Source organism: Somniosus microcephalus, chromosome 6 (assembly GCF_052327205.1).
Source record: "Somniosus microcephalus isolate GS21.2 chromosome 6, FLI_Smic_1.0, whole genome shotgun sequence".
In the NCBI taxonomy this organism is placed as follows: Eukaryota; Metazoa; Chordata; class Chondrichthyes; order Squaliformes; family Somniosidae; genus Somniosus; species Somniosus microcephalus.
The window spans coordinates 37,450,586-37,473,999 of NC_140992.1; the positions used below are offsets into that span (position 1 = coordinate 37,450,586).

General features: G+C 47.2%; 1 protein-coding gene across 3 annotated transcripts in view; it reads right to left on the reverse strand.

Annotated features, from left to right (window-relative positions):
* Window positions 1-9,978, reverse strand: part of sphkap (SPHK1 interactor, AKAP domain containing) — a 230,381-nt gene extending 220,403 nt beyond the window's left edge. For 2 of the 3 annotated variants that reach the window (XM_085990044.1, XM_085990043.1), the window contains exon 1: window positions 9,613-9,978. In XM_085990044.1, the coding sequence (XP_085846170.1) occupies window positions 9,613-9,644 (32 nt within the window). In that variant the 5' untranslated portion in view covers window positions 9,645-9,978. The remainder of the gene's footprint in view (window positions 1-9,612) is intronic. The other variant, XM_085990042.1, reaches the window with a different exon arrangement.
* Between the last annotated feature and the right edge of the window lie 13,436 nt (window positions 9,979-23,414).

Sequence of the window (23,414 nt, forward strand, 5' to 3'; positions counted from 1 at the left end):
AGGACATGCAAGGAGGAAAAGATGAAGGGAGCACAATTTCAATGCAAACCCTCCTTGAAGAGACTGAACATATGAGACACAGACTGCAGGGTCTGCATGGAAGGGTACCTCAAATCAATGTATTTTGTGCCATGTGGAGGGAGGTGGCACTGGCACCCCAACTCTCTCCCAAACTGCAGTCCAGTGCTATAAGAAGTTCAATGCCCTGACATGACCCACTTGGTAACAGTTGAGTACTTTTATTTGGAACAAAACAGAGTCAGGCGGAGCACACTAAACAGCAATCTAATACTAAGAAACAAGGACAAAGCTCACCCGGGTTGTGCTCGAGGTAGAGTAGTATTCTGAAGTCTGCATGGTTATTACAGGCTGTGGTGCCTTCATTACGCTATTTCTCTACCCCAAGCACAAGGTGCGGCTCATTTTTATAATAGAAAATGATGCCTGGTGATTGACGAGCATTAACCCATACAAGTTGCTTCCGCATATCTCCTAACTAGAGGGGGTTAATAGAAGGCTACCAATGGTAGAACCTAGGGCAGGTGATGTTCAAGGTTACTTCAGTTCAAGTTGTGCGTCTTTGTAGGGCTTCTTTGCCAACCCCCCTATACTTTCCGACAATTGCCAGGCACGTCTGTTCTCAGACATGAGTTTCTGTTAAAGCATTGTCTTCGCCAAGGCCATGCTTTGCATCTGAGTGCTTATCTCTTCCTGGGAAGAGACAGTTAGTCTTGTTCCCCTGGCGTTTTCTCAAGCATTAGAAAAAGGTTTAAAAAAAACATGTTATGCAACCAAGCCAAGAGCATAATTCAAACTACCTTATTGATCATTGATTAGTTTCTAGGTTTAATCGCATGTTGCTAACTACATAATTTCCTGGTTAACATATTGAATAACTAAATTGATTAGTAATATAAAGTTGTTGAGATACCGCGGCAAACGTGGGAGTCGAGACAGAGCTATTGAAAACACAGCTTCTTTATTCTGACCACATGGCAAACAGGAAACAGAAAAGCCCGCGCATCCACTTAAATACTTCCCAGACAGGAAGTGCTACCGGCAGCCTGTCCCTGCGGGAAACAAGTTGCTGGAGGAAAGGGCCCCCGGCTGGGGGCTTCTGCTTAGACTGTCTGTGCCGCCGTGAGCGGATTATGTCCAGTGGTGGCGTGTCGCCACAGAGCTCCCCCCAGAATCCGCTTAGGAGGAGTGGACGAGTCGTGACGGTGGTCTAATGGTTCTGCCGCAGCGGCTCTGAGTGGTCGCCGGTCTGGTTGGTTGGGTCGGGTGGTTCGCCGCCGGCTGTGCTGGCTTGCCGGGGGGACGGCCTCTGGCTGGAGGCTGGGCCACGGGGACCTGTTCCCCTGGTTCTGTGTGTGCTGGTTTGAGCCGGTCGATGGAGACTGTCTCGACCCTGTCGCCGAGTCGCAGCTTGAATACCCTGTCCCCGGTTTGTAGTACCTCGTACGGACCGTCGTACGGGGGTCGCAGGGGCCCGCGGTGCGCGTCGTGTCGCACGAAGACGAAGCGCACCTGCTGTAAATTTGGCGGGATGTGAGGTGCGAGTTCGCCGTGTCGGTTGACCGGAAGTGGGGCGAACTGCTGAGCGGAAGAGAAAGAGTCGAGCCGCTACTGTTCGGCCGACCAAGGCTTGGTAGGCTCCGGAAGGAATTCGCCTGGGACGCGCAGCGGTTGTCCGTAGACTAACTCCGCTGCCGAGGACTGGAGATCTTCCTTGACCGCGGTGCGTCGGCCGAGTAGCACCCACGGTAGGCGGTCAGTCCAGGTACTGTCCTGCAGGCCGGCGCGGAGTGAGGCCTTGAGTGACCTGTGGAAGCGTTCACAAAGTCCGTTGGCCTGCGGGTGGTACGCCGTGGTGCGGTGGAGCGTCACCCCGAGGTTGCATGCTGTGGCCGTCCAGAGTTCGGAGGTGAACTGGGCGCCTCTGTCGGAGGTTATGTCGGCCGGTACGCCGAACCTCGCAACCCAGGTGTTAACGAACGCCCTGGCGATGTCGGCTGTGGTGGTGGAGGTCAGCGGCACTGCCTCAGGCCAGCGTGTGTAGCGGTCGACCACCGTGAGGAGATAAGTTTGGCCTTGCGATGGCGGCAGGGGACCGACGATGTCGACGTGTACGTGGTCGAAGCGGCGGCTGGGTACCTCGAAGTCTCCCAGGGGTGCTTTGGTGTGCAGCTGTACCTTAGCCCGTTGGCAGGCGAGGCAGGAGGTGGCCCAAGTCCGAACATCTCTGCTAAGGCCGCGCCAGACGAAGTGCTTGGAGAGGAGTTTGACGGATGCGCGGGAACCCGGGTGAGAGAGCCCGTGGAGCGCGTCGAAGACGCGGCGGCGCCAGGTCTCAGGGACGACCGGCCTGGGTTGGCCGAGTGAGACGTCGCACGTGACTGCCGTGGCTTCGGGCCCGTGCGCGACCTTGGCTAGGCGTAGCCCTGGCAGGCTGGTAGCCGCCGAGAGGAGGTCTGGGTCCGTGAGCTGGGCCGCTGCTAGTTGTGCGTAGTCGACCGCGAGGTGATTCGCACAGACGGCGGGACGGGAAAGGCAGTCGGCGACCATGTTGTCTCTACCGGAGACGTGCTGAATGTCCGTAGTAAACTCGGAGACGGCCGTGAGCTGGCGTTGCTGCCTAGCGGACCAGGGTTCGGTGTGCTTGGCCATCGCGTATGTGAGTGGCTTGTGGTCCACATACGCGGTGAAGGGGCAGCCTTCCAGGAGGAACCTGAAATGGCGGACCGACAGGTGGAGTGCGAGAAGCTCGCGGTCGAAAGTGGAGTATTTGACCTCCGGGGGGCGCAGTTGGCGGCTGTAGAAGGCAAGTGGCTGCCACGCGCCATTGACCCACTGCTCGAACACGGCCCCGACCGCATGGTCGGAGGCGTCGGTGGTGAGCGCGACCCGGGCATCGGCCCTCGGGTGCGTGAGCAGAGTGGCGTCGGCGAGCGCGTTTTTGGTGGCGTCGAAGGCGGCTGCCGTGTCAGTGGTCCAGGCTACGTCCATCTTGCCGGATTTCCCTCGGAGGGAGTCGTATAGGGGCTTCATAAGGGCTGCGGCTCTGGGGATGAACCTGTTGTAGAAGTTCACCATCCCGAGGAACTCCTGGAGGCCCTTGATGGTTGTGGGGCGGGGGAATTTCTGGACGGCCTGCACCTTGTTGGGCAGGGGGACGGCCCCGGCAGGGGTGATGTGGTGACCGAGAAAATCGATCTCGGTTAGGCCAAATTGGCACTTCGCCGGGCTGAGGATGAGCCCGTGTTGGGCTAGGCGCCCGAACAGGATGCGAAGGTGTTCGAGGTGTTCCTGTTTGGAGGAGCTGGCCACGAGAATGTCGTCTAGATAGACGAATAGGAAGTTCAGGTCCCGGAGGACTGAGTCCATAAGGCGCTGGAAAGCCTGTGCTGCATTCTTGAGGCCGAAGGGCATCCTCAGGAACTCGAACAGGCCAAATGGGGTGATGACGGCCGTTTTGGGGATGTCCGCGGGGTGTACGGGGACTTGGTGGTAACTGCGCACCAGGTCGACTTTGGAAAAGACGGTTCGTCCGGCCAGTCGGGCCGAGAAGTCCTGGATGTGTGGCACCAGGTACCGATCGGGGGTGGTGGCGTCGTTGAGGCGGCGGTAGTCCCCGCAAGGGCGCCAGCCTCCGTCGGGCTTGGGGGCGATGTGGAGGGGCGAGGCCCAAGGGCTGCTGGAGTGGCGGATGATGCCGAGTTGTTCCATGTTGGTAAACTCGGCCCGCGCGATTTCCAGCTTGGCCGGGTTGAGTCTGCGGGCGTGGGCAGAAACTGGGGGGCCGGTGGTGGGGATATAGTGTTCCACACCGTGCTTGGCGGCTTTGGCCGAAAAGGTCGGGTTAGTGAGGGCGGGAAACTCAGCTAGGAGTGCCGAATAGTCGTCCGTGGCTCTGGCGAGGCAGTGGGTCGTCGGGCCGGCCGAACGGGCCGGGGTAAAGGCGCCGGGGATGGGGGCCATGGTGTTGATGTCGACGAGGCGGTGCCTCGGAATGTCGACAAGGAGGCCGTGGGCGCGTAGGAAGTTGGCGCCGATGAGTGGGCAGAGGACCTTGGCTGTGAGGAACTCCCAGCGGTAGCGGCGGCCCGCGAGGTCGAGCGTGACCATGCGGGTGCCATATGTGCGGATTTCAGAGCCGTTGGCTGCAGCCAGTGTGATACCCCGTGTGCCGCGTTGGATCTCGAGGGCGGAGGCGGGGGTGATGCTGTGCTGGGCCCCTGTGTCGCACAGAAATCGGCGGTTGGTTCTGTCATCAGTGACGTACAGTAGGGGCTCCTTCTGCCCCGCGGCCATCGCGGGGGCCGGTGCGGGGGGGGGTTTGAAGGAACACGGTGGCGTGCAGCGTTGAGCCCTAGCGCCAAAACGGGTGTGGTAGTAGCAGTGACCCGGAGTGGTAGGGCGGTCGGGCCTAGCGGCCCGGGAAGACCGCGTGGTCGTTGCCGTGAGGTCGGGCGCGACGTCGCGAGCGGCCTGTGCAGAGAGCAGCCGGTCGGCCTTTTCGGCTATCTCATTCAGGTCCGTGGAGTCAGACTCCACAAGGAGCGGGCGGATGCTGGCGGGGAGCTGCCAAATGAAAAGCGTGCGAAAAAGGGCGCCGGGATTTTTGTCGTCTGAGAGGGACAGCATGTGGGAAAGCAGGTCTGATGGTGAAGCGTCACCAAGGCCGGGGAGGTCCAGGAGTTGGCAGTGGCGCTGGTAAGAGGACGTTTGAAATTTTTTAAGTAGCGCAGCCTTCAGATGCTCGTACTTGCCCTCCGTTGGTGGATTCTGCAGCGCTGCCCAAACCTTGGGGACTGTAGCGTAGGTGAGCGAGGCGACGAGGTAGTCGTACTTCGTGGCGTCGACTGTAATGTCTTTCAGCCGGAATCTGGACTCAGCTTGAACGAACCAGGCTTCGGCGAGGTTCTCCCAAAAGTCAGGTAATTTAACCGTGACTACGTTTGTATCCGTCATGCTAGCTTAGGATTCGTCCTGAGCGTCGGGGTCACCAGTGTTGAGATACCGCGGCAAACGTGGGAGTTGAGACAGAGCTATTGAAAACACAGCTTCTTTATTCTGACCACATGGCAAACAGGAAACAGAAAAGCCCGCGCATCCACTTAAATACTTCCCAGACAGGAAGTGCTCCCGGCAGCCTGTCCCTGCGGGAAACAAGTTGCTGGAGGAAAGGGCCCCCGGCTGGGGGCTTCTGCTTAGACTGTCTGTGCCGCCGTGAGCGGATTATGTCCAGTGGTGGCGTGTCGCCACAAAGTAGACATTTCGAGGTGTTTTTTTCCAGGGTGGAGGAGATCATTTGAAATGGCTGCCATGAGCATCAGACCCCTTTCAATGTGCCACAAATGTTAACGGCAGTTATCACCTACATAATCATAGGTAGAGCAGTGCAGGCAGATGACCATGGCTACAGGTCCTCATTCAGTAGGTGGTAGAGTTTTTCTATTGGTGTAGCATACCTTTCCAATGCACATCTTTTCTCTAAGGTTCTTATAATACTTGTGTTACCAGTATATTCTTTGGAGGGGAGTAATATCTGGTGGTGTGCATCCTCCTTAAACGCCACCTGACTCTCCTTTCTTCCATCCTCTGCTGATTCTCCTCCTCCATGATAATGGCATACAAAAAGATACATCAGGGAAAATGCAATACCTACTCCTGAGAAGCCCTCACTGTGGCCGGAATTTTACCAGCACTCAGAGTGCGGGTTTGGTGGCGGGTCCGCTGTCAAAATCACAAAGATTGACAGCAGGTCGGTATCCTGCTGTAAACCCGCATCCTTGTCAGTTTCCTAAGTGTCGGGTCTGTCATCCCTGAACAGACGCAACACCAAGCGGCGGGTCAGCCAATTACGATACTTAAAAGCTTGTTAAAAGGTAGTTAAGCACCATTTTCCCATGTACTCAACATTTTACCAGGTTTTTAACGAGGTTACCGGAGAGCAGGTATCACGTCAGGTAAGTATAAGAAATAGGAGCAGGAATAGGCCACTTGGCCCCTCGAGCCTGCTGTATGACGTGTTCTCAATGACTGTGGATTGCTGTGAATAGGTGACAGCTGCAAAAGTGGTCTAAAACCTACCAATCTTAGAAGCTGGAGCCTTCATTATATGGAACCCGCTTTTGAGCTGTATGCAGTTTGGAAGTGTTTGGAATAAACTCTCTATCCACTGTCACCTCCTTGGAGCAACCTCTCTCACCATTGTCAGATTGCTTCTGTCACCTCAACTTTAACTGCCATCTATTCCAGCAGCATTGGTGCCCTTGAAAAAAATTCACCTTGGTCCTCACAATCCCACCACGATCAGCCCCAGCACCAACATCACCAGGCACATCAGCACCAACAACAACAACACCAATCTTCTCTGCAATCACGTGATGCTCCACTGGACACAGGGCATCAACACCCGACCATATTGCTGCCCGGGAGGCCAGGGATGGCCTCACCATGGCCAGATTTACTTCACGACACTGTACACCCTGGCTGCCGCATGATGCGCCAGGTTGGAACCACCCCACACCAGCATCAAAAAGCATCCCTACAATGTCCAAGCCATTCCTTTCACACTCATCACCATTGCAGGGGGGGGTGGGGTGATACCCTTATGTCTCACCATTTACTGCAACTCACTAAGACACTTCCAAAAGTACACACAAATCTGTCCAAGAACGCAAAGTGTTGAAAATAAAGATTTCAATGTTTAACTGCACATTACCAGAAACTTCACATGAACATTGGCTAAACCACCCAAGTGCCTACCCTTGTGTGTTCTTAGTTGGTATGCTTGCAGTAGGAAGAGGGTGAGTGTGAGGTGTGGCTAGTGAGATGAGGAAGTGATAATGTAGATAGAGAGGGATGGGTGGAGGTACAATGTAAGTTTGTGTGAATAAAGATGTGCAAGAGTAGGGTAGGGAAGGCAGAGTGATGTGGATGTAATGAGTGGCACAGGAGGATGAGGTTGAGTGTGGCTTGGCAGTAGCATTTCATGATCTACTGAGATCATTGAAAGGTTTGCGCCACTGCAGTCTGGTCCTCCTTATGACATCCCTGCTTGTGTGCTCCTGTGCAAATTGCAACCAGGCTGCGTTGGTGTCCTGGGGAGGTCTCTTCCGCCCATTGGAAGGGAAGAGAACCTCCCTGCATGCTGTGACTCCCTCCATAAGCATATGGAGGGAGTAATGGGAGAGCCTGGGTGCAGCTGTGCACCTCTGTGCAGTGCTTGTCAGTGTTTGCAGCACCTCAATGCTGTAGAACACTGACAGCACAACTGTCAAACTAAATTTGGACATGTTCCCTTTAAGGAAACCGGCTGATGACGTGCCATTAATTGACATCATCAGACCCGCTTCCATTTAATTGGCCAGGAACCTCACAGGGTGGGCTTAACAAGTCCAATCAACGGAAAATTCTTCTCACACAGCGGGATGGAGCCGGGAGCGGGATTGCCATCCGGTACCTACCTCGGCCGCACTTAGCCCGCCTCGGTAGGCGAAATCGCGGCCTGTGGGCGGGCGAATCAAAAAATCTCGATGGTCTCACCCTCCCATAACCACTCAGAAGCAAATCCAAGGCCGTGTCGGCAGAATGGCAAAAAAAATAACTCCAATAAAATGTTACCAGCTGCAGTAATCGTTAGTCAGCAATCACCAGTCTCAACAATTCCTCACTTCCCCTGTCTCAGCTGATCCTGGCAACAGCTGCACCTAAAATGTCTCAATCTAACTTATCCCTAGAGTATTGAGAGCGTAAAATCAAGACATTTGGAGGGGTGGGGCGGGCGGGTGCAGTACCACTGGTCCTCATTTGCATATATTATAACTGATAGGAAATTTGCCAGGGTTGATTTTGGGATGGAAAACTAACGGAAATGGCTACCTAGGAAAAATATTTGGCCTGATTTTACACTAAGAAAAGGCTAAATTACGGGGGCAAGGTTTCTGAACATGATACTGGATTAAAACTTTTGCAATAATGGCTTCTCTCTATAAGAAATGCCCATTAGATCAGATACATAAACCACACTGGTGGTTAAATCACAATATTCTGGATGCTAGCTAGTTTAGAAATAATTCTTTTATATTTAGAAAATGTATAAGAACATCCCTGTAGGTGAGACTTGCGGCAGATTTTACAATACCTTGTCAACATCAAAAATGTGAAACCTTTTTCTTAACATCTCTTAACATGAATGCACTGAGGGAATTGAATGTCATGTGTGGATAATGTTCACAAAAGCGTCTTGAACAGCTGTTGGTAACGTTGTTTGAGCAGAATAACATTACATGAATCACAGGACAGCATTTTAAGCAAGCTTACTGAATTATACTATACTGTGTGTGACTGTCTTTGTACTGTGTGTTAGTCCCTACACAGTATTCTATATTTTATATAATGAGTTCTATTTTTCTAGTATATATTGCATGGTAGATCCATAATAAATACTGAATACTTTATTCTGGATGTAATATACTGTGATTTACTCTCTATATGTTTTTTATACTCGCAACTATATATTTTTCAAACAATGTGGCTGTTATAAGGCCATAATAAAAAGCACAGAATGAGAAAAGACCAGCTTGAGCCTTGGAATCTGTTCCTTCCAACAGACCAGGTTAACTACAAGTAAATTTTCTAAGATAAAACTGTAAAATTCCTCCCTACATACCCAACAAATGTAATCATGTGAAAAATATATAAGATATCAATCTACATTATAATTCCTTCTGTTCACAATTTTTTCAACAAAATTGTAAACTTGTTTTTGATGCTGGTGAAACAGTTATCAGAGGAAATCTGCAACCCTTCATAAATGATCAATCCCAATTTTAGCCTGGTGATAATACAGCACTATTGTACCCCATAACCTGGTTACTTTCATACAGTGTTCATCTTCCCAATACTGTTGGTAAAGTTCGCAAATGAAAGGAATCAACTCTAAACAGTTGACCACTGAGAATTTCAGAACACCGAGGACCTCGAGGTTTCTCCCAGTCGTGCACTCTAAAGACTTCTTTCAAAATCTTGTCTCCAGTTCCGATCAATCAAAGGCACAGAGGCATCAAGCTGCCACATTGCTCTCAATCAGAGATGGCCATTACAAAGCAGCAGCACATCTACTTCTCTATAAGAAAGTAACTTCAATAAATATCCCAGCGACCACACAAGCATTACAAAATACACCAGAGTGAGTTAAAAGCAGTAATTCCAAATTGGTGGTTAGATGATACTTATAAATTGCTCAGGCTTTGCTCTTACTGATTATGGTAGCACGTTGGAATTACAGTTACTCTCTGGTGACTCACTTTGTAGACAATTGTTCGATATATTACGTAGTTTGTGTAGACAATAGAATGCTGCTTAACTGCATGGTTTGATTGATGACAGCAGGGAGAAATCAGATGAAATGTGCATCGCCGGCACTGTTACTAATGAGGATTCAGGATCTTGTTTAACATGAGTTAGTAGCGAAGCATTAATAGGCAGTCACGTATTTAGTTTAGGTCAGAATAAAGGAAAACAAAACTATTTACATCAGTCGAATACCAATTGAGGAAAGAATTTAAAAGGAAAGCTCAACAAGAAGAAACAGCTACGTACCCTGGTACAGAGAGCAGGCTAGTGCGATCCATCACTTGCCGAATTACTGAAAATGCACTGACTCCAGCTGTAGTCTCTCACCAGAGAAACAAACACGGTAAAACATAGAAAAGTCCTTAATGATGATATGCTTCCCACCTCAATTTATTTCAGGGTCACATTGGCAATAGAAAAATTCCCTCTCCGAAGCTCTGAACCACACTAGTTTACACTTAGCTCGGCACAGCCGGCAGCAGTGACACTCTCTTTAAGCAACAGCAAGTAAAATGATTGCATGTGACAGTGCTTGAGCATCCCACACAGAGAACATGCTGCACTCAGGCATGGGACTGAAGCCCCACAACCTTCTACAGCAGACTGCAGGGGCACTGGTGCTCAGCTGACGTACATCTCGTGTCCTTGTATATGTTAAATAGGGCATCGTATTCCTTATGATTAACCCTTCTCCAATGAAATGGGTTTCACAACTAAATGAGGTAAAACACCAGCAAGCAAATTTTTTTTAAACAGTTAACATGTGAGAGGCAGTCTCACTATTACGACCCCTCCAAATAGAGCCTGTCACCATCACCTTCAAAGCTCCTATTATAGGGAGCAGAGCATTGTAGCTGCCATAGTAAGCTGAGCAACATAAGCAGCATGTTCATGCTACATCGCATTGTCATGCTATGACCAGACTCCCTCTTTTTATGATATTTGCTCCACACCGCATCCTGAAATAAGGCAGATAGCAAACCTTTTCCTAAGCCTATACCATTGCCATTTCGAAACCAAGCACCAGGAGTGGCTAAGCATGACAGGCTACCACCCACCCACTTTTCAAAGTTGACATAAAGAAAAGAAAAAGACTTGCATTTATATAGCACCTTTCATGACCTCAGGACGTCCCAAACTTGACAACCAATTAAATACTTTTGAAATGTAGTCACTGTTGTAGTGTAGGAAATGCAGCAGCCAAATTACGCACAGCAAGATCCCACAACAGCAATGTGATAATGACCAGATAATCTGTTTTTATGTGTTGCTTGAGGGATAAATATTGGCCAGGACGCCGGGGAGAACACACTTGCTCTTCTTCGAAATAGTAGCATGGGATCTTATATGTCCACCTGAGAGAGCAGACGGGGCCTCGGTTAAATGTCTCATCCAAAGGACGGCACCTCTGACAGTGCAGCACTCTTTCACTACTGCACTGAAGTGTCAGCCAAGACTTTGTGCTCAAGCCTCTGGAGTAAGACTTGAACCCACAACCTTCTGACTCAGAGGCAAGAGTACTACCACTGACCATCTCTGTAGGCCATGGGATAAACTTTGATTTTCTGTGTTCTATGGCGCAGTGGGTTCTGCATTTATCCTCTACTCATCAGGGGACCATAGGCCTCCCTTAAAGAGAGAGGTTCACCATCAGAGCAATTTGGAAGACCAAGGGGTGAATTTCAGCAGGGGTTCTCCCACTTGTCCTCGGTAACTTCAGCGGAAGAGCAGCAAAATCCCTCAAGCCGATTTACCAGGGTTTTCCTGATTCTTCCACCGAAGTTATGTCAGACGAGCAGGAAAACGCCCATGGAAATTCACTCCCCAACTATTACAAATGACTGGGATTGAATTCAAAACCCTCTCTTCTGTTTGTGTTAGCTCATTTTTTTTTCAAACAGTAAATGCTGATTATCAGATTATCTTGAATAGTTACTGAACCTGACAATGTGAGCAAAACTAATTATCTTACATTTTAACTGAAATTATTGCAATCTATTTATATAATTGTAGCAGCTTACTGAATCATTCCAATTGATATGGTCACTGCTGCACTTTGAGTTAGGCTAATTGATATTTAATCCATCAAAAGAAACATTAGCCACAAAGTAACAGGAGCAAACTCACTGCAGAAACATTAAAACATATTATAAATTAGTACAAGAGCACAGGGTAATTACTGATAGTGGAATTCTGTAATTACTTTACTTGTACTCTGACAACAATATTGTATGATTTTTCTGAGTGACTGGGTTTGCTGGAAAATATAAAAATATTTTGAGGGTTGTGTTGTTAATTTCAATGTACATGTTTACTATTTATTTATAATTTTGTGTATGCTATTTAACATGAGTGATTTTTTCTTGAATTGCCATTTCATTATTTATTCTTGGCTGTGCCAGGCCACCGTATTGCAATACTCCACTAGTTGAAGTTTTGGAATGAAGGTGAGGACCAAGTATTTGAGTCACTCATGAACTGCTTCCCAATGTTGAGAAAGAACAGATTTTAAATTTGCGTCTCACATTTAAGACTTGTTGCTCTGAACATTCCTGCATTTCTATGAAATGCACAGCCTACGGCCACGGTGCAGTAATCCGTAATCAGTTTCTGTGGTGTAACCTGCTGTGCCTGGCCAGACACTTTTCGCCTGTCCCTCAGGGGACAGTAGTTCCTTCTGTTGGCCGTTGCAAGACCCCGAGTGCAGAAGCTGTCTGTTATAATCAGCCCTTGTACTCCTCCTTCTTCTTCTTAGGCAGTCCCTCGGAACCGAGGATGACTAGCTTCCACATTAAAAATGAGTTCGCAGGTGACTGATGAGTCCAATGCGGGAGCTACAGTCTCTGTCACAGGTGGGGCAGATGATGGTTGAAGGGGCGGGTGGGTGGGGTGCTTGGGTTGATGTGTGCTCCTTCCGCTGTTTGCACTTGGCTTCCGCTTGCTCCCGGCGAAGAGACTCGAGGTGTTCGGTGCCTTCTCGGATGCTTCTCCTCCACTTTGTGCGGTCTTGGGCCAGGGATTCCCAGGTCATAGAGTCATAGAGTTATACAGCACAGAAAGAGGCCCTTCGGCCCGTCGTGTCTGCGCCGTCCATCAATCCCTGTCCAGTCTAATCCCATTTTCCAGCATTTGGTCCATAGCCTTGTATGCAGTGGCATTTCAAGTGCTCATCCAAATGCTTCTTGAATGTTGTGAGGGTTCCTGCCTCTACCACCCTTTCAGGCAGTGAGTTCCAGATTCCAACCACCCTCTGGGTGAAAAAGTTCCTCCTCAAATCCCCTCTAAATCTCCTGCCCCTTACCCTGAATCTATGCCCCCTTGTTATTGACCCCCCTACTAAGGGGAAAAGTTCCTCTTTATCTACCCTATCTATGCCCCTCATCATTTTGTACACCTCAATCAGGTCCCCCCTCAGCCTTCTTTGCTCCAAGGAAAACAACCCCAGCCTGTTTAGTCTTTCTTCATAGCTGAGGCGCTCCATCCCAGGTAACATCCTGGTGAATCTTCTCTGCACCCTCTCCAAAGCAATCACATCCTTCCTATAGTGAGGCGACCAGAACTGCACACAGTACTCCAGCTGTGGCCTCACCAGCGTTTTGTACAGCTCCATCATAACCTCCCTGCTCTTATATTCTATGCCTCGGCTAATGAAGGCAAGTATCCCATATGCCTTTTTAACCACCTTATCTACCTGTTCCGCTGCCTTCAGGGATCTATGTACATGTACACCAAGGTCCCTCTGACCCTCTGTACTTCCTAGGGTCCTACCACTCATTGTGTATTCCCTTGCCTTATTTGTCCATCCAAAATGCATCACCTCGCACTTTTCAGGGTTAAATTCCATTTGCCACTTTTCTGCCCATCTGACCAACCCGTTTATATCGTCCTGTAGCCTGAGGCTTTCCTCCTCGCAATTTACCACCCCACCAATTTTCGTGTCATCTGCGAACTTACTGATCATACCTTTTACATTCTCATCCAAATAAATCATTTATGTAGATCACAAACAGCAAGGGACCCAGCACCGATCCCTGAGGTACCCCACTGGACACAGGCTTCCAGTCACAAAAGCAACCTTCGACCATCACCCTCTGCCTCCTGCCACTCAGCCAGTTTAGGATCCAACGCGCCAAGGCACCCTGGATCCCATGGGCTCTTACCTTCTTGACCAGTCTCCTATGCGGGACTTTGTCAAAAGCTTTGCTGAAGTCCATGTAAACCACATCCACAGCATTTCCCTCATCCACACACCGAGTCACCCCCTCAAAAAATTCAATCAGATTTGTCAGACATGATTTACCCTTGACAAAGCCATGCTGACTATCCCCGATTAATCCTTGCCTCTCCAAGTGGAGACTAATTTTGTCCCTCAGAATTTTTTCCAATAATTTCCCTACCACAGATGTTAGGCTCACTGGCCTGTAATTCCCTGGTTTATCCCTGCTACCCTTCTTGTATAATGGTACTACGTTAGCTGTTCTCCAGTCCTCTGGTACATCCTCTGTGGCCAGAGAGGTTCTGAAAATTTGTGTCAGAGCCCCTGCAATCTCCTCCTTTGCCTCATACAACAGCCTGGGATACACCTCGTCCGGGCCTGGGGATTTATCCACTTTTTGGCCTGCTAAAACCGCTAGTACCTCCTCCCTCTCGATGCTAATATGTTCAAGTATGTCACAGTCCCCTTGCCCGATTTCTATGTCTACATCGTCTTTCTCCATAGTGAACACAGATGCAAAAAATTCATTTAAAACCCCGCCTACACCATCTGGCTCTACACACAGATTGCCACTTTGGTCCCTAATGGGCCCTACCCTTTCCCTGGTCATCCTCTTGCCCTTAATATACTTATAAAACATCTTAGGATTTTCCTTTATTTTGCTCGCCAGTGTTATTTCATGGCCCCTCCTCGCCCTCCTAATTTCTTTTTTAAGTATGCCCCTGCACTTTTTATACTCCTCTAGGGCTTCCTCCATCTTTAGTCTTTTGTAACTGCCAAAAGCCCCCCTTTTTTTCCTAATGCATTTTTGTATATCCCTTGTCATCCAAGGTTCCCTTTGCTTGTTGGTCCCACCCTTGACCTTTACAGGAACATGTTGGTGTTGTACTCTCTCTATTTCCCTTCTGAAAGTCTCCCACTGTTTTGATGTGGATTTTCCTATAAGTAGCTGCTCCCAGTCCACTTTGGCCAGATCCTGCCTTATCATATTAAAATCGGCCTTCCCCCAATTTAGAACCCTTATTTCCGGGCCGTCTTTGACTTTTTCCATGACCACCTTAAATCTCACCGAATTATGGTCACTGTCGCCAAAATGCTCTCCTACTGACACTTCCACCACTTGCCCGGCTACATTCCCTAGAATTAGGTCCAGTACCGCCCCCTCTCTTGTAGGACTTTCTACATGTTGGCTCAAAAAGCTCTCCTGGATGCACTTTAAGAATTCTGCACCCTCTAAGCCTTTCACACTCTGACTATCCCAATTAATATTGGGGAAGTTGAAATCCCCCACTATTATTACCCTATTATTTTCGCACTTCTCTGAGATTTGCCTACATATCTGTTCCTCTATCTCCCCCTGACTGTTTGGGGGCCTGTAGTACACTCCCAGCAAAGTTCTTGCCCCCTTTTTGTTTTTAAGTTCTACCCATATGGCCTCATTAGAGGAACCCGCTAATATATCATCCCTCCTTACAGCAGTAATTGACTCCTTAATTAATATTGCAACACCCCCTCCCCTTTTACACCCCCCTCTGTCTCGCCTGAAGATTCTATACCCCGGAATATTGAGCTGCCAGTCCTGACCCTCCCTCAACCATGTCTCCGTGATAGCAACAATATCGTACTCCCATGTGTTCAACAACAACTTCAGTTCATCCACCTTGTTTGCAAGACTCCTTGCATTAAAATAAATGCCTTCCAGCCTTGCCGTATTCCCTTTTGCCTTCACATATTTGCTCTGCCTTCCCAGCTGACTTGTTTTTTCCTCTGTATTTGGCTGTAAATCACCCCCTACTATAGCTCCACTCTGTATCCCATCCCCCTGCCAAGTTAGTTTAAACCCCCCCCCAGCAGTGCTAGCAAACCTCCCCGCAAGGATATTGGTCCCCCTCTGGTTCAGGTGTAAACCGTCCGACTTGTACAAGTCCCACCTTTCCCAGAAGCAGACCCAGTGATCCAGGAAACTAAAGCCCTCCCTCCTGCACCATCCCTTTAGCCACGCATTCATCTGTTCTAGCTTCCTATTCCTATACTCACTAGCACGTGGCACCGGGAGTAATCCAGAGATTACAACCTTTGAGGTCCTGCTCTTTAATCTTCCACCTAGCTCCCTAAATTCTTGCTGCAGGACCTCATCCCTCTTTTTACCTATGTCGTTGGTACCAATGTGGACCACGACCTCTGGCTGTTCACCCTCCCCCTCCGGAATGCCCTACAGCCACTCAGTGACATCCTTGACCCTGGCACCAGGGAGGCAACAAACCATCCTGGATTCAGTTCTACGGCCACAGAAACGCCTATCTGTTCCCCTTACTATAGAATCCCCTACCACTATTGCTCTCCCACTCTTTTTCCTCCCTTCCTGGGCAGCAGGAGCACCCCTAGTGCCAGGAAGTTGGCTGCTGCTGCCTTCCCCTGGTGAGTCATCCCCCTCAACAGTATCCAAATCGGTATACCTGTGTCGCTGGGAATGTTACACTTTTTCAAGGAGGCTTTGAGGGTGTCCTTGAAGCGTTTCCTCTGCCCACCTGGGGCTCTCTTGCTATGCCGGAGCTCCGAGTAGAGCGCTATAACAGAAGCTGTCTGTTATAATCAGCCCTTGTACTCCAGCAGATTGTTTGTGCACCCTTAGGCCAAACCTGTCGAGCTGCTTTGCAGTACAGAGGAACTTTTACATTTGTATCTTGTGTTTCAGATGCAATCTTTGACCTTGTTCATATATTAAACACACAGTTGCATCTCGCATATTTGCTTTGACCATCCATGAAAAATCCACAGCATTTTATTAAATCTCAAAATATGATGAATGGCTTCAAATAACTTGAAGGCTGGTCTCCTATTGGCAGATGGAAAAGGCTTTTGGGCACCCTTTGGATTCTTGCAGGGAAAGAAAGTCCAACTAGCATTTTCTACTATATCATCCATCATGATGACACTAAAAATGCCATCAGTAGAGAATTAACACTTGCACTCAGCAGTCAGTTTGATATATTTCGATTTACCATCCTAACTGCCAGTTGACATATGCAAACTGTGACAAAGAATGCAGGACACTGCTGGAGGTTATAGGCAGGTTAGGAGAGTAGGCAGAGATATTACAAATTAGGTTCAACGTGGACACATTTGGGAAAAAGAATAAAGAATGGAAATAAAAGGTAACATTCTCTACAGATCAGAGGAACAAGGAGATCAAGGGGCACAGGTACAAATACACAAATCTTTAAAAATGGGATTGCAGATGGTAAAAGATATAAAAATGAATGAAAGGTCACGTGCTGCACTGCCACAATTTCCCAAGATGTACTTACTGTGAATGCTGCTCCCCATTGGGTACTTTGGATCACACTTGTCAGATAATTCTGAAAATGACATTTTTGTCCAGGTCCCAAAATTAATTTTTTACTGTATAGGCCTGTTAATTTGGCTGGCAATAAAAAAAAATTCAAAAATAGTTTCCAAAGTAACACGTACAGTCCAGGACTGTCAAAAATGTGAAAACAATCTTGATGCTAGGCATAAAATAGTTTACAATAAGGAACAGAACTGATGCAAGGTACAGATGTGCCAAAGAAAAGCATTGGAAAAGTAATGTTGGGACCATTAACATAGGTAGAAGATAAGGTGACCCCAGTGTTCCAACCTGTGGAACAGGCACCTGACCCTTCCTCTCACTTCACTGAATCTGGTGAGTGTTATTTTATCAAGGTATTTTTTAGAATTATAGAATGTCATAGCACAGAATCAGGCAATTTGTCCCATCAAGTCTGCACAAGTGTTTTTCTTTACATAAGCTAAACTTGTATCGAACTTTGATTAGATCACATTTGGAGTACTGTGTACAGTTCTGGCTGCCATATTATAAAAAGGATATAGAGGCACTGGAGACTGTTGAGTCTGTGTTTTCAAATGTAGTTATGCTGAATAACAGGACACAGACTGCAGAAATAATTAAACAGGTCTTTAGTGATTGAGGGTCAGGGCTGAACTGGGATACACTTTGCTCCGCAGGGTTTATATACCGGTGTGGTCACCACCGGTACTACAATGTACAGGAGCCATCAAAAAGTAGTCCATCACCTTAAGGTATCCTCTTAAGGTGGTACAGGTTACATACACTACAGAGACGGTGCAAAAAAGATTTACTAGGATGATACCAGAAATGAGAGGTTATACCTATCAGGAAAAGATGAACAAACTGGGCCTCTTTTCGCTTGAAAAGAGAAGGCTGAGGGGTGACCTAATTGAGGTCTTTAAAAGTATGAAAGGTTTTGATAGAGTAGACACAAAGAGAGTGTTTCCACTTGTGGGGAAGAGCAAAACTAGAGGACATCAATATAAGAGTTACCAAGAAATCAAATAGGGAATTCAGAAGAAACTTCTTTACCCAGAGAGCGGTGAGAATGTGGAACTCGCTACCACAGGGAGTAGTTGTTGCAAATAGTATAGATGCATTTAAGAGGAGGCTAGATAAGCATTTGAGGGAGAAGGGAATAGAGGGTTATGCTGATCAATTTAGATGAGGAAAGATGGGAGGAGGCTCGAGTGGAGCATAAACGCCGGCATTGCTGGTTGGGCCGAATGGCCTGTTTCTGCGCCGTATATCCTATATAATCCTATGTAACGTCATTGCCTCACTTGCCTTGCAAACAAACTAAAAGAGGTTTGCCAAATACTTTCCGTGAAGATGGTTGCCAATCCATGTATAAGGCGAGGCTTTCTGATCAGTTACAACAACAACTTGCATTCATTAAGTATCTTTAACATTAACGAGGGTAACCAATTGAAAAAATGGGCAGAAATCTGTTCCGCCAAATTCTCACCAATTTAGCATCCAATTTTCTCGACAGGTTTTGTATTAGTACCAGAAGTGCCTGCTAACCTGCTGTAAATTATATTAAATTATATTAAAATTAGGCCCCACTTGTGGGGAACAGCAAAACTAGAGGACATCAATATAAAAGTTACCAAGAAATCAAATAGGGAATTTAGAAGACACTCCTGTACCCAGAGAGTGGTGAGAATGTGGAACTCGCTACCACAGGGAGTGGTTGAGGCAAATAGTACAGATGCATTTAAGGGGAGGCTAATAAGCATACAAAGAAGAAGGGAATAGAGGATTGTGCTGATAGAGTTAGATGAGAAAGGATGGGAGGAGGCTTGAGTGGCTCATAAACACTGGCATGGACTGGTTGGGCCGAATGGCCTGTTCTGTGCTATATATTCTATGTAATTCTATGTAATAACATATACACACATAAGTCCTTTAAAGCATGTATGAATGTCCTTGGTCAATAATCATCTGTTTTTTTGTAAACTAATCAGAGTCATGTGGATCTTCATATTCCTCAACTAGTCCAATGCCAATAAAGTAAAATCATCACTTTTATATCCCCACAGATGATTCCTTCAGGAGTTCATCAGAACAAGATGTCATTGTGATGTTGGAAGAGGAGACTGCAACACAACACAAAGAACCTGTCATGTTGAAGGAGGTGCTGAAAGTTAAGGGCAAAATGAAGTACATAAAAAGATTGTTAGTCTACAGTCAAATGGAGCTTATCTCTTGTATGGAAGTACTGTTGTCCTTTCATCTTAACCTTCACAATCCCAGTGCATACAGGAAGGAGAATGTAACTCAATATTTCAAAGATTAGCGAGTCTATGGACAATGTGCAACATATATTCAACCACACAAACTGGGGCATGAGTCAATACACTACAAAATATTTTGCAATATCCAGTCAAGATATTGCACACAGGTGTGTGAATCTTACAGTATTCCATACCACACCATAATATTGCCATTCAGACTTTCACAGAGTCCACCAATGACCATCTTGAAAGGAATGCTGGAATATCATACAGTACCAGTGTGGATGATGTGCTACATGGGCCACTCCATTCTAAGGGTGACTTTTTGGAATCATAGAATAGTACAGTACAGAAGGAGTCCATTCGGCCCATCGAGTCTGCGCCGGCTCTTTCAAAGAGCAACCCAGTTAATCCCACTCCCCCTGCTCTTTTCCCATATCCCTGCACTATTTTCTCCTTCAAATATTTATCCAATTCCCTTTTGAAGGCTACTATTAAATCTGGACTTTCTAGCGGATAACGTTGTTGAGAATTCCACCCAAAAACTTTACAGATACTCTAAGCACTGGACTGTCAAATTTACCTCAAAGATGAATGTTTTAGAATATAATATATAGTTCTCATTAAATATTAGCAGATGACTTGCGGCATTGTTTCAGTAAATCAGAGAATCCTGAAATGTGCTATCTGAAGTGCGACAAGAAGTAAGAGTGATGTTTATGGGAATTGTGCACTATACGTCACACTTTTAAAATAAGATTGTGACTCGCCTATGGCATTGCCATTGGTAGGACAGAGTCTCGTGTCATCTTCATGTTGCTACATTTATGTCTGTCTCACATTGTTGTTGTTTCCCTCTGTGTTGTGTTGTATTTGTCACCCAGCAGGGGCGTTCTACCTGGTGTCCTGGACAATATTTAACCCTCAACTAACAGCACTAAAAAAAAGTCATCTTGTCATTATCTCATTGCTGTTTGTGAGACCTTGCTGTACACAAATTGGCTGCTGTATTTCCTACATTACAACAGTAACTACACTTCAAAAACACTTAATTGGCCGTAAAACGCTTTGAGAAATCCTGAGGTTGTGAACGGCACTATATAAATGCAAGTGTTTCTTTTATTCCTCTTTTATGATTCTTTGGCTCAGTTTCTCTCTTACCCTGTATTGCTCCTTCCCCCCACCCCCTTTTGCTTCTGTCTCTTCCTTTTCTTTTGTTTCGAGTGAGAGGTGGTGTGGCAGGTCTGGGTAGGGCAGAGGGGCAGATCTTGGGTCATAGTTTGGGGGAGGGATTGAACCAAGGGCTGCAATGTGGTTTTGGGCAGTGATCGGAAGGGAAGTGGGCAGGGCACAGGGTATCTCATGCCTACTCCATTGCACCATAGTTCGGCTAGCATCTCATCCCATTCTTTCAAACTGCTATTATATCCTCTGTATGCAATTGTGCCCCTTCACTATCATTGCTGTTGTTATGTCCCATGCTGCCCAATGCCATTCCCTTCCTCGCTATACTCTCAATTATTTAATTTACAACCTCTTACTTTCATCTCACCCCATGGCTTATATTGCCACCCCACAACTTCCCATTTGCACCACAGACTCAGATTTTGGTCATATATCGGGTGAAAGATTCCATAAAGGGTTGTCGGGGGGGGGGGGGGGGTGGTGGGGGATGACGAAAATCTAGCCAGGGTGCAGGGGTCTTCTCTGCTACATATTCACACTACACTGTCAATGATTACTTTGTACTCCTTCTAACTGCCCTTTCAGTCCCTGCATCCTAGTCTGTGCCTACCTTCTATTGTGCTACCTCGTCCCGAGACCTGGCCTGGTCACGTAAGGTTTCTTAAAGGGAAATTATTGTTTGAACAATTGTTAAAATGTTCTATTTGCATCTGCTGAATTTTATTCCACGTGGGCTTTTGTAGGTACTCTGCCATTTGTGGACTCCTGGGATATTTTTCCCAATACTTTACTTGATTATGTTAAGTCTGTGAATTATTTAGTTAATTAAAACAGACTAATGAGTAACAATAAAAACAGGTCTTTACTGGTTGGAGGTAGGGACTATACTGAATACAAGATTACTGCACAGTGCTTATATACCGGTGTGTTCACCCCCGGTATTACGTCTACAGCAGCCTGAGAAAGTAGTACATCTCTTAAGGTGGAACAGGCTTAAACTCTCTTAAGGTGGAACAGGTTACATACACAACACTCCTCCCTTCTTAGCTTTATAGTCATCCCCCCATTTAACATAACGTAATAACATATATACATATATAACTTCATGTTTAACGTAACATATCACAGATTCAGTCTCTGCGGAAAACAGTTCACAGATTCAATCTCTGTGGTGTAGTCGGTTCACGTTACTCATTCAATAGTCCTTTCATGGATTTAACAGCTTGAACTTCCGAACTGATTTGGCTCCGTTCGGAGGGACCACGTGTGTGATCTGGTAGAGGTGATAATGGTTCAGATGGGTCATCTTCTGTTTTTACTTTTCCTTTTCTGCTTCTTGGAGACTCTCTGGGCTCCATTGTCAGCTGCCACAGCTGCCAGCTGCATGCGCAGTTCCTCCTTCTCTTCCTCCTGTTTCTGTCGTAGAGCCAGCTTCTCCCGATGTTCCGTAGACTTTTGGTGCTCCTCCATGATTTCTGCACTTTGGGAGTCGAAGTTACAAGCTGGGCAGGACAGGACATCGTAATATTCGGTGTCGTCCACCAGGTCATGGTAATATTCGGTGTCGTCCTGAGCTAGACCAGTGAGAGGGTCGTCTATTTCCTCCATACCCAGCTGGACGTTAGCCAGCTCTTGTTCCAAATCCAGACATCTTTCCTGAAGAGACTTCTTCATGTGTACCTCTGCATCCAGCTTTTTCTGGGCTTTCAGCAAGTCGTTTACTAGTGACCTCATTTGTGATTTTAATACTTCAACTTCCTTTGGAGATTGATTGATCGGACTATGCAATCCCTCTACCGGAGCAGCTGTTTCAGCGGTCTGTTGTTCTACGTTGACGTGAGTCAGCGTACTTTTGGCATCCAAGGGCTGCTCTGTTGCAGTCATCTCAGTCTGTGTTGCCACCTCAGCTCTTCCAATAACCTTTGAGAGCTCCGAACCCCTTTCGTTTGAATATTGAAGTTCATGTTCAAGTTTTTCCCATTTCAGAGTCCTGTCCTTCAGCATATGCAGGAGTTGGCTGACCGTTAACTCCTCTGACATCAGACGTTTTGTGTGCTCCTGCTCCATTTTCTCCATCAGCTGCTTCTGTTGTCTTTCCAGATTCTCCAACTCTATATCAAAGAACTCTTTCGTTGCATTCAACTCTTGCTCAAAACGGCGAAGCATTTGTTCTAATTGCTGTTGTAGTTTGAAATGGAGTTGAGTTCGAGCCCGGTGTCCCTCAGAAATGGGCACATCAGTAGACTTGCCAGACTCAGAATCCACAGTTAAACTATGTTGTTGTTGCTCAGTGGAATTCTGTGCTGAAACTTTGTCTTTTGCACCTGAGTTGGGCTTACCATCATCCGTTCCAGAGTCTGGGCCGATTATCTTCACCGAGTTCTCACTCGTTATTGTTTGTAGGAAATGCCAGTCCATATTCATTTTCCTAATCCACTCCCGTCCTAGTAGTGGAGGACCTCCTTCAGATATCACATATAAGTCCATTATTTGACTGTCTTCGCCCTTGTGGACCACTGCAACCTCTATTTTCCCGATGGGGTACACTCTTTGCCCCGTGTATGTTTCCAATATAATCCCCGTATCCTGTAAGGGAATATGTTGGAATAACTTTCCGTAATCTTTCTTATTTATGACCGTCAATGCCGATCCAGTGTCCAATTCCAGTTTTACTTGGACTCCTTCTATCTGAAGAGCGACCCAAATTGTCTGGAGGTCTGCACCCTTACCAGCGTTGAGTACTCTTAAGCTAGCCAGTTCATTACTGCTAGCGTCTGAATCGGACTCCTGTTCGGTCACCTTGTGTACCTTTGCGTATTTTCCTTGCGGTGACTTCTTGTTGCTGGTCTTCTTCGCTGACCTGCATACTCTAGCTATATGTCCAAGCCTACCACAAGTTCTACATTCTTGGTTTTTAAACCAACACTGGTTCTGATCATGCGTTGTCTTTCCACAACGATAACATTTGCCAGAACTCACACCCAATTTGTGTGCACTGAGCTCCGGTGACCGTAGCTGCATTACTGCCGTGCCTCTCGCTGCGGCTTCGTGTGCT